A 17474-nucleotide genomic window follows, 5' to 3' on the forward strand; every position below is an offset into this window, starting at 1 on the left:
AAGGAGACATTGTTAATATTTGTCTAAGAAAAATTTGCTATACGGATGTAAATTTTCAATAGCGAAATTCGTCAAATGAAAATAGTTAATAGTTTGATTGGGATACTCCAAAATAGACTCGCGTAATGTCCGGTATACGTACAGCATCATGAGCTGATTGTATTTCTGGAAAAGCTTTCGTCAGAGAGCAGAGACATAGTGGTATGTAGGGTTTTTTGGTCACTCAACATTGATGAGTCCTTGCTGAAGGTGGATGCAAGTGTACTTTCTTGGCTATCTCAGTTGATAGTAGTTAAATCTTACTTGCAAAATGTTTTGCACGGTGGTATTTTTAATTTAATTGGTTTTATGATTTGTAAAGTTTAAGAGTGTATACGTGCACTCAGCATTTAGACAGTGCAACAGTAATTTATAGAACAAAACATGTGAGTCCAAATTTTTGCTTTTATTTAATGATTCATAAAAATTTAATTACTGCTGGACATGAAAGTAAGCACTAGCTGGCACCAAACATTAAGATAGTATTTAAAAAAAAAACAAAAAAAAACAAAGCAAAGCAACTTACCAGACAGCACTCAGAAGCGAGTCTTTTATTGCAATCTGTTTTAGTAGTATAAAAACTTCTATCACATATTTTTGACTACAACAACCATAAATATTGAATAAATTAAATGTAGGTTTCATTAAAAGACTTCTCGTTTACTTGTAAACAGTAATAAACAAGACTTTGTCAAGTGCCCATTTAAGCTAAGTCACAGCATGGCTTACTGTAATTTTATACTTACTAACCTGCCTAGTAGAGCGTTTTCCCAGTACATGTCAATCCATCAAAAATTAAATAGTATTTAATAAAACTCTTTTTTATAATTGTAAAGATTAGTTCAGCTTAATCTAGTTTTTAAATTATCATTCTTATAAAATTGTTGTGCTTAAGAGTTCAATTTTGAAGCTAACTTGACTCATCCAATACTTAATTTATGAAACATGCCAAGAATTAATCAAATTTGTTTGTTACAGGTGGACAATCCCCTATACGAGATCCTTTGAGGTAAATAGCATTTCCACTTTTATAATATTTCCGTTCTATGGTTTATAATATTTAGTGCATTATGGGTCAATTCAAGTATTTTACTACTTATTAAATGAGGTCATCCAATATTTACAATCAAGTTACATTCATATTCATATTTTTTTATGCTATTTTAAATTCTAGTCTAGCTTATAATCTAAGTTTTAATTTTTTATAATTCTTCTGATTCACTACAGAAGCACTGGCGGCACTGAAAAAATGTGTTAATCAATTGCTATTTATAATATGTCATAAAACCAAAATTGGTATATCCATTAAAATTTTGTACCTCAGAAATAAATTTAAAAAGTCAAAATTTGGTGATTTTTGTTTTACTGCAGATTATGTCTAAAAAACACTTTTGTTTTTTATTGAACCATAACACTGGAACACATCAAAATATTTTTCTAAAGCATTTAGCAAGAATTATAAGAGTCAAATCGAAAGGTTTAGTTGAGCCAGACAAACTTACATCTAGTTACAATTTCATGTACTAGATAGAGGCTGTCAGAAAAATGTCCCTCATCTATATAAATAAAAAAGTAAATGTTCATTTGCACAAAATAGCTAATCTCTGAAAGTTCTTCACTTATAGCTTTGAAATTTTGACAACACTGCATTCGTAGGTATACATGTTTTTAAACAATAAAAAAACTAAAAAAACATTAAAAATCATCTTAAATCTCTGAATGTTCTTCACAGATTTTTTGAAATTTTGACACAATGTTGCATTTGTACAAGTTCATGTTTTTATATTATAAAAAAATTCAAAATTAATAAAAAAAAAAAGAGCACACGTAACTTAATACACATTATGGAAGTGAAACTTCTTTGGCAATTCTAATTTCAATTTGTAAGTGCTCTCTTTATATATCTTTGGCATCAAAATGTTTTAAAACAATATTTCATGAAATGTTGCATTAAAATTTGGCCTTGAAATTGTAATTTAAATTTTACTCTTATTGTGCCCAAAAAAAATTATCACTTCAAATTACTTACATGGCTAAAACAATACTCATTAAAAATAATACATAATTGAAAAAAAACATAATTTTCTTGCAAATATGGTCTGTGGTGCGGTGCACAGCAATAAGCTCAAAACCCATTGTGTTGCCCTCTGCTGCCCAACTACTCCCTTATTATTAGGCAACAAGAAACAATAGAGCCTTCTCCGATATCCCTGATACGCATCAACAGCCTTCCCCTACTACGGTGGGGAAGGAGGGGTGGCAATCCAAACCGTAGCGTATGGGTCCATCTTAACGATCAGCAACTGCATAACTCATGCATTTCATTTCGTTTGTCTACTCTATTGACCAATTAATCATTTCCCAGAATTTAGAAATCAGTTTTCTAGATTGGACGGAGTCGGTCAAAACAGTCTATGGCTCTTATGGCATATTGTTAATATATTTTAATTTTTTCGTTTAATATTATGATAATGTTTTGATAGAAAATTTAAGTATTGATTTGTTATTTAAACCACAAATATTTCAAAATTTTAATATATATATATAAATTTAAAGGCTCATTCAAATGCATGGCTGAAGAAACTTTGATGCATCTAGTCTTATTTACGGCATGTATAGCTAAAAAATTATATTTGCACCGAGATTATACCAAAGTGTTTAGAATCCATTATACATGAATGTCCCACTTCAAAACATTGAAACAGGCATAGAAAATTACCACTGCTTCCTCACTGTCTTGATTGCTTGAAGTGTCCTTGTCACTTGAACACCCAAAATTTATTATTATTATTATATCAATTTTCACAAGAATTCCATGCTACACTTCAAAACTCAGTCTTCTTGCAAAGCCGTATTCAACTTATTAAATATGAGAACCAATTTTCTTTCAGTATGAAACTTGCTCTTTGAATTTTTCGCTGCACAGCATCACATGTAAAATGGTCTACTTTGATTATTTTCCTGTACTCTGTTTTCTTACCCATCGGTGTTTTTACTCTTTGCCTTACCCTCTGCTAGAATTTGTTTAACTGTTGATATTGAGACACCTGTTGCAGCACTTGTTTCAGGGACATTGTACTGACGTCGCCCCAAGTGCTCCTCCCAGTCGCTTAGACCGTTGTTGCACATTGCCACCTCTTTGCCCCGATGTGCACATGTGTGGGTGAAAAAGTGTTGATAAAGGGGGGAATTGAACGAAAGCTGTGGGAACGCAGGCAAAACGCACCAGGAAGAGGGGAGTGTGGGGAGAGATAATCTTGCGAGCGGGATTGTCGTATCGCCAGTATCGCGCCGGTCGCTACAGACGACAGATCGCAAGTCGCGCAGCTGTCGGAGTGTGGCGAGTGTTGCTGTGGACAGCGGAGTCGAGAGACGCGCTGGAGGCATGTGGGAGCGGACGAATGCCTCGGCCGACGCGGGACGCAACCACGGCGAGGAACTTCTCAGGTTCGTCATCTTGTTCCACGACGAGAACCTGCGTTACTACCCGGGACAGTGACACACCTGCACTAGGCCACGAGGCTCGAACCCCCTCTACCACCCATCTGAGCAGCCGGGACTTCAACCACCACAAACGGGATCAGCCCCAGCGACGTCAGTACGTCAATTTAAAAAAGTTTTTTTGTTCACAGAAATGTGTTGAGCCGAGCACGATCGGTGTTATCAGCCAGGAAGCGGCTGAGTTACTAATCCCCACCCCAAATCGATGCTCTCGTCACATGATCACCCAGAAACCTTGGGATCCGTGCAGGTTCTTTTGCTTCTTGTCTCACTATAAATATACTCGCTAGTAAAGATTGGGGGGGGGGGGGGGGGGGGGGGGGGGGAGAGAGAGAAGACATCAGGTGAAGGCAGGTCCTACCGCCACGACCCGCCTATTCCTCCAGCATGGCAGAGTTTAATCTGAGCCGCATGCCACCATGTGGGGCCTGCTCAAGCCATCGAGGCTCGACAAGTTCTTGGCATCGTTCGCAACCTATTCTCCGTCCTTTTCACGTCAGAGTTATTTACAATAATGTTTAATGAAAAGTTACATTAAAATTCGGGCTTGAAATTTTACTCCCATAGCGCACAAAACATTTAACTTAAAAAAAATCTTAAATCTCAGAAAGTTCTTCACTGATTACTTTTAAATTTTGACAATACATTACATTAGTATATGTGCATGTTTTATATAATAAAAAAAATTTAAAAATTAATAAAAAAAGTGTGTGTGTACTAAATCAGAACACGTGATACAAGTGAAACTTCTGTGGCAATTCAAACCTCGACTTGTAAGTGCTCTATTTATTTCTCTTTGGCATCAGAAACGTTTCAAAACTATGTTTCACGAAAACGTTGCACTAAAATTCGGCATTGAAATTGTAATGAAAATTCTAATCTCATCGCGCCCACAGAAGTTTTACTTCAAAAACAGAATTTTCACTTCAAAAACTATAAAATTAAACACATTACAAAAGTAAGTGTGCTTTATGTTTTCTTTCCTTTCCATTTAACCAGACTAAGCCACGCATGGCCGGGTACAGCTGTATATCTAGATAAATAAAAATGTAAATGTTCCTTCGTTCAAAAACTTAAATCTCAGAAATTTTCTTGACAGACTGCTTTGAAATTTTGACACAATGTTGCATTCGAATACATTTGTGTTTTTATAGACCTGTGTCACACCTGTGGCAGGCAAAATGAAAGACATAGATTTTAAATATTTTAATTGCTATAGAGTGATTTATATAGAAACCTAGAAATATATAGGTGTATAAAGATATAGAGGGAGATACAGATACAGTAGAACCTCTTTAAGTCGAACCTCGATAAGTCGAAAACCTCCCAAACTCGAAAAAATGTTGTGTTCCCTTCCATTCAAGCCCCAAAAACCTCTCTTGCTCGTAATCTCAACCCTCTATTAGTCGAAATAATTAGCAAGTCCCTCCAAGCCATTTTGGTACAGATTTTCCCTCCATAACTCGAAAAATTAAAATTGATCTCTGTATCTCTAACATAGCAATATTTTACGTATTTTACAACCTTTACAATTCGATTACTGTATTTGCAACATAGTACCTCTATAGTTCGAAGAAAAATAAGTGACTGACTTAAAGAATTTGTCGACAATGTAAGTACACCATTGTTTCTTAGAAATCAATTTAGGAGTATACAATAAATAGGATTACCACAAATTTATGACATGTGTTTGCTTGCTTGGTGTCAGGTGTTTAATTTTATTATTTTTGATTTCATTTGAACTTTAGCGAAGCAAGTCATTTGTTGTTGACTGTTTCGACTGCTAAACATAAATTTGTACAAGATTTTACAAATAAAATTGTTAAAACATGAGTTCTTTGAAACTGAAAACTTTGAGTCTCGCTGGAAAATTTATAATAAAATTTATAATAAATAAAAATATGTTTGTCACCTCTGCAACTTGAATTTTTATTTATTTTACCTCTCTAACTCAAAATGTATAAGGATGAATCTCAACCTCTTTATGTCAAATTAAAATCCGCTTAAGTCGAAATCCTCTATAACTCGAATTTTTTGGCGTCTCCCTTCGAGTTCGACTTACAGAGATTCTACTGTATATAAAAATGTATACAGATATATATGTGTATATGTATATATATGTATATGTGTATGTATATATGTATATGTATGTGTGTGTGTGTATATATATTGACGTCGACCGGGGCTACGCCCTCCCTTAGCCCGATGTGCCACGTCACGCCGCAACTGACCCCCCTCTCCACCCACCCCCACCCTATATTCAAACCTCCCGCCCCGTGCGTTTGTGTGTGTGTGTGTGTGTGTGTGTGTGTTGGGCGCCCGGCAAGAGGCGGTGCTAGAGTCTGTGTGACAACCCCTTTCTTTTATTAAAACAAACATAATGTATAAACCTTTTTATGTAATAAAATATCCCTAATTGTCACGCCTCAAGTTTTAGTAAGTAAGGACGGCGCAGCGCCCCATGCGGGCATCCGCAGAACTACCCGCCAATAGTTTTTAAACTTTAATAAGAAATAACACCATAACTAAAGTTTGTTAATTATAAATAAGTGTACTTAAATTATGTTTGTTTTTTAAATAATATTTGTTCGATTAAGTATGTTACCGGACGGCTGCCCGGTAACAAAGCGGGAACTTAACCCTTCCCGGCGGCCATGATGCTCTGGTCTCGTCAGTCTGTTTCCGTTCGCCGCCTGGAGTAGGAGCGGCCCGCGCACCTCGTCGACTTCATCTCTTTTGTTCACTGATCCATTAGTTTCCGTCGCATCTTTAAATAAATCTAAATCCTAGTAACTTCTTCGAGGCCTGCTCCAGGTGGTAGACTCTTTCGCCTAAATATTTGTTTTCCGTTTACGGACATTTCGTACGCGTAATACGTGATTGACTCTCGAGGCCAGGCCACGCGGTGACCTGGTCAGCCTATAAACTGGTTATCACCCGCAACTGTGTTTTTTAGTACTTTACGTAAAACTCTTTTAACATTTTTGTAACGTGCCGTGTAATAAAATCGCTGGTAATAAAATCACTAGCTCAGAATGTGTGGTTCAGTGGTCACTTGTATAATTCCCTGAGTTCCGAGGCGTGTGGGACGCCTCAAGAGCCCACGAACACGACGCACGAGGGGGGAGATTAGCCTAGCCCCACACGGGTCACGTCACGACCCTGAGCCGAGAGTTCGTAGCCGGGTCCACGTGCCCTTCCACGTGGTGGCGCCCAAATTACTCCTTTTTCGTCCATCCGAAACCCCCCCCCCCCCCCCCCCTTTTACGATTTTTTATATATATATATATATATATATATATATATATATATATATATATATTAGAGAAAGATATGCTTTGTATATCTGTACCTACTTCAAACAAATTACAAAAAAAAATTATTTAAGGCATTGCAACGCATGCCTGGCATTAGCTAGTTTGGAAAAAAATTATCACAAGTTCCATCTTGCCAGTCACAAGCATATGGAGGTTAATGAAAACAGTATTATTGAGAGCAGTTTTTTTTACTTTTCTGTAAATTTTTTTTTTACTCTCATGTAAATTTGCCCAAATGTGACTTAGACTCATTTGGTTTTGTGTTACAAAACTAAGTGCTTTACAACAAACAAATCACTTAAACATGAAGTATTTTAAGCTACATTACTTTGAATTAGAGGTTGTGAAACTGTATTAAAATAATTAGAGTTTTGTTTGTTCCATTTTATGTACCTAGTTATCATTCCACTATTTGCATGTTTGAGTTTGCAGCAAAAAATAAACCTTACATTTTCTCCTTTCAGTCCCGCTACAGCTTCCAGTCCTTTTGCCTTGATGTGTTCCAATAGCTCTGACACAAGCACGCTTATTCCATTGTCAACAAGTCGAAGAAGTAAGTACATTGTTCTCAGATTCTTGCACTGTTCTTGCTGCACCATCGTTCGACACTCTCCATGCAGGAACGCCAAATGGTCAGTTACCATGTGCTGTACAAACCTGGCTCTTACTTTTGGCAATGAACTGTAAAAAAAGACATGGAAAACCAGGGAAAATTATTAACATCCTAAAATTATAGCTGTGTTTAGGGTGAATTTTCAATACCATTTCATTAATGTCATATTTAAAAAACAATTATTCCATTCATAAATATAAAAAAAAGGTCTTGCTTTGTATTAATTAAAATTATCATCTTTCAATCATCAGAATATCATCTTCTAAGAATGCTGCAAAACTTGTCATAGCCACATAACAATAATAATTATTTATTCTTAACTAATTAATAAATTTAAATTTTGTTCCATGCTCACCAACAGTCTGGGGGACTTTAGCATACCTCATTACTTTATATTTGGCATTTTAATATTCAGTTATAATTCAATTATATTTAGTATTAAATTTAAAAGGTACAAATTCGTTCTAACCTCACATACTTATGCAGATCAAAATGCATAACTTTTATTAACATAAGTGAAGATATTTAATAGAAACTGCAAAGATACAAAGAAGAATACAATATAATTTACAGATTAGGGGTAAGCATTAAGGATTATAAAAGTAGGTACAGAAACTGACTGTGGTAGCACACTGAGTATATTGACCACATTCACAGAAATTACAGGGTGACCACCCTACTAGTAATATAAGATTTCAGGTTTTTTCCAGGGTTACCCCTTATTTTAAAACAAATTTTTCATGACATAATTTTAGCCTGAAAAAATCTCTTGTTTTATGGTTTTTGTAGTGTGTATGTGTGCAATGAAAAAATGTGTGTGGTAAAAAAATTAATTAATGTTGTACAGGTACAAGAACAAGCTTTATTAAGTGCTAGTATTTAATCAGCAGTACCTTCTGTTCCATAAACAGTCATTTAAATCCACAATACATGACTATAAAGCACCGAAAAATCACTTTCTTGAATAGATTCTTTTACAAAATTTTTCCTTATATATGAACTTATAGTTCTTGTTTACATTGACATACCTTTTTCGCCTTTCAGTTTTTGGCTATATACAGTCTATGAAATATTTGTGACTTGTCAAAATCATTCAAAGTGAACAGAATACACATTTGTAAATTTGTTTGGTACAAAGATATCTTGGTTGATTTTCTTCACCTACAGCTTTAAGCAAAACGAAGCAAAGCAAAATATTCCTTATTGCACTAGTTGTTTCTATAAAAAAAACAGCACATTTTAGGCATTATTAGAAGAAATTTAAAATCTTTAATAAAATAAAAATTATTATATCATCACAATATCTCAGTAAAAAGGAGTACGGGACAGGCAACAACGCATGATGTGCGCTGTAAGGTATGAGAGGGGAAACTTGTTGTGAGACTGGCTCTCTCAAAGCATGTGCCACCAGTGATGTCACATGCTGTTGCTTTACATTGATGAGTCATACTGTGAAAAAGAAAACAGCTTAATATATTTGGAATACTTTAAATTATTTGTTGAATGTCAGTGCTCATTAGTATCTTGACAGATTTTTCACATTGGCAACATTGCATGTTTGAATAATTGTATAAAACATCACTCACCTTCTTAATTAAGATAAATTCTGAACTTTAGAGCAAAGTGCAATGCATAAATAGTATAAAAAAACTTGCCTGTCATGCAGGAACATAGAGCAGCGTTGGCGTTCTTCTTCTAGCCTTTGCCATACATTTTCGAGGTACTGACCAACATTACATTCCTGGAGCAAACGACTTGCCTCCACTTTATATCGCTCTCCACAAGTTTCCAAGTACGGCTTCTCGAAAATATCTTCGTATAACTGCAACAAAATGTACGCATTGTTTGACTAGCCTACACTTACTTTCATAAAAAACATTTCTACAAAGAAAGGGGTTCCAACGAGAGTAGGTTGACACAGATTTAAAAAAATATGTGATTTCTGTATAGTTGACAATATTTCATGTTAGCAGGCACTTCTAGTTATTTACTTACTTTATGGTGAAAAAGTCACTGGAAGTTCTTTTCATCTATTTTTTACAGGTCGATTGAGTTTTGTGTATTCACGTAATTTTCTATTCTACTTTTTGCTATGGTTCTTTGTTTCAAAGCAGGCTGATGCAATACTTTGTCAGTCATGTAAGAATTACAAAGAGGCAGTGTTTTGGAAGTGTGGGAAAGATTCCATATTTAGTCCAAGTGTTATTGCCATGCACCAGTATTGGTGATAATGTCTATATTTTTATGATATGTCAGAAATTACATCACATGAGAGTCCTTTTTCCCCTTGGAGGACAAAGAGCCAGCATGGAGGTAGTCAATGTCTGCAAGATGCTGAAGTTGTAAGAGGTCACGTGTCCTGTGGTGGCTCAGATTCAACAAAGAATGTAGAGGCATAGCTCTAACGCATGTATTTAACCTTATTTTTGGTTTTTCAGGACTTTTAATTAGAAATTTTAGCCACAGTCATCGGTAAAATTCCAAAACAAAGAGTGAGTAACTTCGTCATTGTTCCGAGGATGGAGTCCTCTGGCTTGTACCATGAGTTGCCAGCAACCACAGGATTTCCTTGCAAACAGTAAAAGATTTTCAACATTTGGAAACTCTAAAAAGAAAGTTGTGTTTGTTAATGTCAGTGCAGACATTTGTTACAACCAGTTTGTAAATTTGACATGTATTTGTTTTCCTGGTCGGAAGATAGTGGCCATGCTGACTTGTGAAATTTCATAATAGGTAAATAAAAAACAGTGAAAATCAGTTTGTGTCAGAGAGACTTTAATACTACTGCTCTCTAGCTGGTAAAAAAATAAACTAATATGATGGCAGCAGTGATCTCTAGTAGACAAAAACAAAGGTGGATTCAAGATAGGCATCATAATGTCATAATTGTTGGCATAATATATGCTTTGATATTAGTTAATAGGGGTTAATCTGCTGGTAGCCTCCATGGAGGAAAGTTTTTTCCCCCACCACTGTGTTCAAATCCAGGACTATAAGCTCCATGATATAGATTTTTTTTATTAAAATTTTATCAAAACTTAATTAAATAATTTTCTGAAAAATTTCTTCAAATTTTTAAATTTTTTTGGTTAACAATTATGGATTTTCAATATGGTGGACATGACATATTTCAAAATGGTAGAATCCAAAATGGTGGAAGTTCTAGAATTTAAAATGGCAGACATGATATAATCAAAGATGGCAGAAAGATCTAGAAAAAAATTGATGGAATGCAAGATGGCCTCTGTGTGTCACAATTCAAGATGGCGGCCTCCAGCAGACAAAAAACAAGATGGTGACTGAGATATCAGAATCAAATAAAGTGCTTAGACATAAGAATCCAAGATAATAGAAAGTTTTAAAATCCAAGATGACGGAATCCAAGATAGTTCTAGCCAAAATGGCTGCAGCGGTCAATGTTAAAAGTTCAAGGTTATTCAAGATGACTGCCATGATATCATAATTCAAAATGTAAGTTCCAAGGTAGCTGACACTTCTACCATCCACACTCCACCTCCAGGCCAGGAGCATCATCCATATACTATAAAATTGAATTTAATATATGTAAAATCACAAAATATTCAAATTAATTTCTAGTGTTCCAATTTTAAAAAAAAATTAACAGCAAAAATGCTAGAAATTTAACTTTACATAAGACATTTTTCATGAGGCAAAAAATATACACAAATTCAATATAAATTTTTAACTTTATAAATGTTAAGTTTAAAAATGTAAATGTTTAAACTGATAACAGTTATTTCTCTTAAAAAAGGATGTATTTAATAAGACAAAGATATTTTACACTACTATTGTAAAAATATAGACAAGAGTTTACATCACCCCCTTCCTCTTACAAATAATTTAGTAACACTCACAATTTTGCACCACCTGTTTCACCTGATTTTATTTAAAAAAACTCACAAAATGGATTTACCTTCAAATTATTCCTTTTCTTGTATTCTTGAACAGAAACAAATGACTGGACAACACCACGATAAACATGCTTAATGTTGTTGTCATCACCCATTTGGAAATTGATGATACCATTAAGTAACAAATGTACCAAAATATCTTTCAAAGGTGTGATCATATTTTGTTTCCACATATCCAAACCTGGGGAGAAAAAAGTATACCTATTACGTCTAAACCTAAGCCAAAACCAAAAAACACAGAATATTCAATGACAAGTAATATTGTAAACATATTATTACTGCTAGCTACACTTAATTACCACACAGAAAAACATTGGTAATTAATAAAGCCGTACCTAGCCTCTTTTTTTTAAACTGTGGTTTTTCAAGGAATACACCTAATTAGATAAAATTTGGAAAGTAAAACTTTAACTAAATACAAATTTTCATCCAAATCATTAGAGCCCTTTCCGAGATACAAGAGATGTTTGTTTTTATATAAATAAAAATATATTTGTTATGTATGTATATATTTATACCAGCAATTTTGAGTTTAAGTTTTATGCAGTGATTAGAATAGAAAGTGTTTACCTGTTAGAGTTTACCTAAAACTCTATTCCAATCAATGGATATTAGATTAGATAGATTACATATATAGACAATATACGTTACATATATATGACTATTTTGCAATCTCCACTACACTTCATACCTACCTACATAAGAACTGCAGTGGGTTAAATAAAAAAAAATAACTAATATGCATAGTTGAACACTTTATTTTATATAATCAGCTATATTATGGTTTTTAATCATTTCCACTTTACAGTTATTTACTAATTTATTTCATATTGTGACATGCCCATCTACAGTTTTTACACTTTAATGATGGCCACAAAACAAACATCAACAATGAACACATGTGGTCACTGCATAAGAACAGACACCACTAGCATTAATTATAAGTTTTTGAACTTAAACAAATACTTCCTTCCATACTATGTTGCAGGTATGTCTAGGATTTTCATTTGGGAAGAGTACTTTTAGTGTACTTGGTCGCTTTACTCGGGAAAATGCCACATACAACATGCCATGCATAGAAAGTGATCATCTTAGTCCACTCCAACAAATTTAAAAGTTTTAACTTGAGATTTGTGTACCGTCATGTCAAATATAGATTTTACTAGAAATTGGTGTTGCTGCATGGTACATATCAGTTGACATTTTGATGAGACAAGGGTTATTCTGATTGCCAGATTGTTCATCAGTAACGATTTTCGCCTTTATTATGCTATTACAGAGACTCGTCACAATAAGTCTTACACCATTACATAGACCTTCTGATACATCCAAATTACTTAACAGCATTATTAAAATGTTTTTTTTTTTTTTTTCAATTTGTGTGGTGGCAAGTCTGAAATATTGACAGTATTAAGGAATTCTGTTGTAAATTTGAGTGCTCGATAACCAAAGAAACACTTGACTAACATGACACACTGAACACTTAACACAATAACATAATAAAATTGTATTGCTATTGTTGTAGTTCCTCAAATAATACTAAGGACTCTTGGTACTCTATTATTTTTATAATTGCCATTTAATCACACGTACACTTATCACAGTTACAATGTCTCGGAGTAGTACACATTTAACTTACTCTTACATATCACGGCCATCTTAACCTATATTTTCTCAACAATCTCGCCAACTTAGCCATATACAACACCTCCCCTTTTACAGGGTTTTCTTATGTTAGTTCAAATGGTTTCTTGGTTATAACCCTTCTGCCGCTTCTGGTAATGTTCACATCAGTACCAGCCTTTTTATTAGAGACTGGTCCCTCTATTTCTTCCCCCTGTAGCAGCAAACCACGGTCTGATTACCATTTTTGTTTTGCTGGGTGGATCTTTAGGTTTCACAATGTTATTAGTAATGAACAGAAAGAAGGTGTGATTCCGTCTGAAATATAATTACTCCATACTGAGTAAACTTATAACAGATACAAGAGAATATTAACGTACAATATTAATTACATTCTTGAACAGCTCTCAGGTATATTCAGAAAGAAAGAAAAACAATTATGGGCCGGCCGTACATGAAATTATCAAAAGTTTCATTTACTAAATATACATAAACCAATAAAAAAAATACAAATATATTTAAACCATCCCAGTTGAGGTATGTACTTAAAGTCCAAAAATTATGTTTGTATGATTAACTTTGTTTGACGGTGTAATTTAGGAAAGTTCAAAAAAGGTTGAACAATACAGTAGCGCCGGAGGTCGGGGCTTCGTTTCGGAGATCACGCTTGAACATGATGCCAGGGCGCTTGTGTCCTGTTGAGGAAGGGAGATGAAAATGCCAATTCGGCGTCCGGCTCTCAGACCCTGTCTGGAACAGTCAGAATCAAAACTGATCAGAACTTGTACACAGACAGTATACGGGGCAGAAAATGCCCGGAAAAGTTAAGGGGAGGTAGAGGAAAGTCGCGGATCGTCACTCACCAGACAGGGGAGTTGGCTTCTATTTACAGATGCGTCGCCAGCCAGGAACTGGATCCCGCGAATACGGAAAAAAAGAAAAATAACTATTAAATTTTGTACTACGCAGACGGACTAAACTACTTGAAAAAGATTATAGGGATAGCATCCCTTATTTAGGCGACTACATAGTCGGTTGCGGCCGGATGGAAGTCTTGTAGTGTCTCGTCGACTCGCCGATAATCGCAAAATAGTCCGTCTGCAATCGCGGCGCGAAGTGAAGTGTCTCGCGAAGAACCGCGTCTCGTAATTAAAAGTAACTGTTCTATCAAAAGTGGAGGGGCGGGGGGGGGGGGGGGGGGGGACTGGGAGTCCGGACCGAAAGGTTCCAAAGTTCCCCGAGTAGGCGTCATAAAAAAACTCTGACTGATGTCTCGAAGTTGGTAGCACTGGCCGACCTTAGCGCTACCTGTTGAGGGGTGTCTGAAATATAAAAGAATCGACTCGCCCAAGGCGTCTGCTTAAACCAAGGGTTAAAGGGGCAGTCAGGTACTACACTCTGGTGGCCAAGATAATAAGTTACTGTTTCTGCCGCGAGATGTCGTGGGGTGGTCCATCTTTGCATTCACCTTTTTTATGCGAGGCGTACTTGGAGACGGTCGCTGTCTGCTGGGGTTTATGACTGGTCATTGGTCTTAGGCGAATTCTTAGAACCGAGAGGGAAGGGGGGTGGACAAAAAGTGCAACGACGCTGAGAACAAGCATCCATGACGTGCTTTTCGAGGAGAGAACCTAATACGTATTCGTGACGGTAAAGGCTATGGTCAGCTCGTCTCTGAGAAATGGTAACAGCTCGTCCAGAGCTGTTGTATGCAGTTTTAGTCATGAAGTGAAGTAACGTTACAGGCCTGGGACGTGCCTGTAAGCGAGGGAAATGTCAAACTGGCCGCCAACTAAGTCTTAGATCTGCAAAATATCCTATAGGTCTCTGGGAAAGGTGGTTCAGACTACTGGCACAAAGTTTAACTTAGGGGAGTACACCAGCCTAACAAAAGTAAATCGCCCAAAGTAACCAAATTAAAGCGCAAATAAAATTTCCAAAAATAATATAAATTATATAAAATTAGAAAAAAAAAGTGTCGAAATTCCTAATTTCCGGCACACCCCACATTACTGGTCTTACAGTCTATCGACCCCTTAGCCCCTTGATCAACTGCATATCTTAGCCCAGTTATTCCCTCATCTAGAGAACTTCCAAACCCCTTAAATCCCTCTAGTAGTGAACCATCAGAGCTCCCTTGTTCCTCACTCATCGGACTTCTCTTTGTTTCAATGTGGTTGTGCACTTGGCTCGCGGGAATTGTCTCTTGTTCTGTAGGCTTAGTTTTGGAGGATTTGATTTGTGTGGTGTTTCTCCTTACCTCCCTTCTATCTTCATCTTTTTGAATCCAGTAGGACCTGGGTTCGGCACATTTCCTAAGCACGACACCTGCCTGCCATAAGTTATCTCGGTCTGTCCTAATAACTACCCTATCACCTTGTTGGTATTCCCTTTCTGTTATCCTGGCTGTTTTGTCATGCAACCTTTTCACCCTGTCTTGCTTTTCACGAAGTGATTTGTGAACATCGATCTGAACTATGGGTTTCAGTGCCTCCATGCTTACAGGCATATCTGTTCGTATGCGCCTGCTAAACAGTATTTGGGCTGGGGATGCTTTTATCCCAGTCACTGGAGTGTTATGTTCTCGTACGAGGTCCCTGTAGTCCGACCCTTCTACGTTACTTTTGCACAGTATCATCTTGCAAATACCTAGAGAGATAATTGTGGCATGCAGGTGTCCTGCTTTGGAGATCAAGGTCAGGTGGGAGTTTCACTCCGCTGGTCGCCATTGTTTTCACTCGTCAAATTTAGCTTAAGTTTAATTTGGTCCTTTCGACTGCACCATGTTGTAGTTCCTCAAATAATACTAAGGACTCTTGGTACACAATCACTTTTATTAATGCCACTTAATCACATGTACACTAATCACAGTTACAATGTCTCGGAGTAGTACACATCTAACTTACTCTTACATATCACTGCCATTTTAACCTATATTTTCTCAACAGTCTCGCCAACTTGACCATATACAACAGCTATTGGGTGCGAGTGACATCTGGTGTTGAGTATCTAATTTAAAAATTACAACTTGAGTTGAGTAACTAATTTAAAAGCTAACAACAGATGGTGCTAAAAAGCTATGAAGCAACATTTAGAAAAATATTTTTTTAATTGTTTAAAATTGCATTTTTCCAGGGAAGACACCTATATACATAAACAGGAAAAGCAAAACGTTATCAAAGTACAAATTTTCATCCAAATCGTTAGCGCTATTTCCGAGATGCCAATGTATAAATTTAGATCTACAATAAACATGAGATGTTGATTGTTTAACACAATAACACAATAAAAAGGTATTGCTATTGGATGCGAGTGGTATATGTCACTGGGCAGCTAATTATGAATTAATGTCATATAGTGCAATCAGTTGTGAGTATCTAATTTAAAAACCAACAGTTGATTGAGTAACTACTTTAAAATCTAAAAACAGATAGCCCTAACAAGCTATAAGGCAATGTTTAGAAAAAAAAATTTTTGTGTAAAATCACATTTTTCCATGGTTGACACCTAGAAAGATAAACTTGAAAAGCAAAACATTATCAAACTACAAATTCTCGTCCAAAGGGTTAGAGCCATTTCTGAGCGTGTGCCCGCACGCACACCAATTCAACATTAAAATATTTTTTAACGCTTTTTGTCAACAGACACCAGTCAGATATCATCAGCAGTAGCACTGGCAGTGGCAGTATTGTTGTAAAATGTGGACAAAGGCACATATTAGTCAGCTATTTAGAGCTGTTAGCTAATACAAATAGACAAAATTATTTGTAGTGTTATATGGCAATCCTGCCAAGTACCGCTAGTTTATAAATACATCCCACTGGCTTCCACTTTGTAGAAACACTTACCTCCAAATAGTACCTTCACAGACTGGTATCCTAAGTGCATGTTAAGTCATTAATAGATGTGTTAGGACATAGCTACATTGAAAGCAGCAGAGCAGCAGAGCTATGAGCGATGCTGGTTAAGGCCAAAGCAACTATTAGTGACTTGGGACAGTGGCACATTCCCTTCTGATACCAGTTTAGATGGTGTCTCCAGCATAGCAGAAAAAATGCACTATGAAAAATTTCGCCCTCGCGGAAAAAGTGGGAAAATTGTACCCCTACGAGAATAACAACAATCCTTTTTGGTATCTGGAAAATTGCGTCCTCACATAGAAAGTGGGACAGTACAATAATACATAAAATCTAGTGTTAGTTATATTCAGTTAAGAAGATAGATAAATCCTTAGTATTAATTTTTTTTCTCCCGTTTTAGTTATTATATTCATTTTAGAAGCTGGATGTCCTTTATCTTTAAAATATTTTTTCTTTTTTTAATTTTTGTTATACTTGTTTTTATATTGCTTGTGACTTTCACAGGTATGCCATTCCATTATTTGAATGGAGGCAAGATTCTTCAAACACTTAGCAAGGTCCTTGGGCGTAATTGTTCTGTTGGCAATCA

At 35.8% G+C, this 17474-nt stretch overlaps 1 protein-coding gene across 2 annotated transcripts in view; it reads right to left on the reverse strand.

The window, feature by feature from the left end:
- The window catches only part of LOC134529744 (cullin-2), a 115037-nt gene that overhangs the window by 74374 nt on the left and 23189 nt on the right, over positions 1 to 17474 (reverse strand). The window contains exons 5-7 of one of the 2 annotated variants that reach the window (XM_063364137.1): positions 11405 to 11583; positions 9126 to 9292; positions 7307 to 7538 (exon numbers count right to left, since the gene is read on the reverse strand). In XM_063364137.1, coding sequence (XP_063220207.1) covers positions 7307 to 7538; positions 9126 to 9292; positions 11405 to 11583 — 578 coding nt within the window. The remainder of the gene's footprint in view (positions 1 to 7306; positions 7539 to 9125; positions 9293 to 11404; positions 11584 to 17474) is intronic. The other variant, XM_063364138.1, reaches the window with a different exon arrangement.

Source organism: Bacillus rossius, chromosome 2 (genome assembly GCF_032445375.1).
Source record: "Bacillus rossius redtenbacheri isolate Brsri chromosome 2, Brsri_v3, whole genome shotgun sequence".
In the NCBI taxonomy this organism is placed as follows: domain Eukaryota; kingdom Metazoa; phylum Arthropoda; class Insecta; order Phasmatodea; family Bacillidae; genus Bacillus; species Bacillus rossius.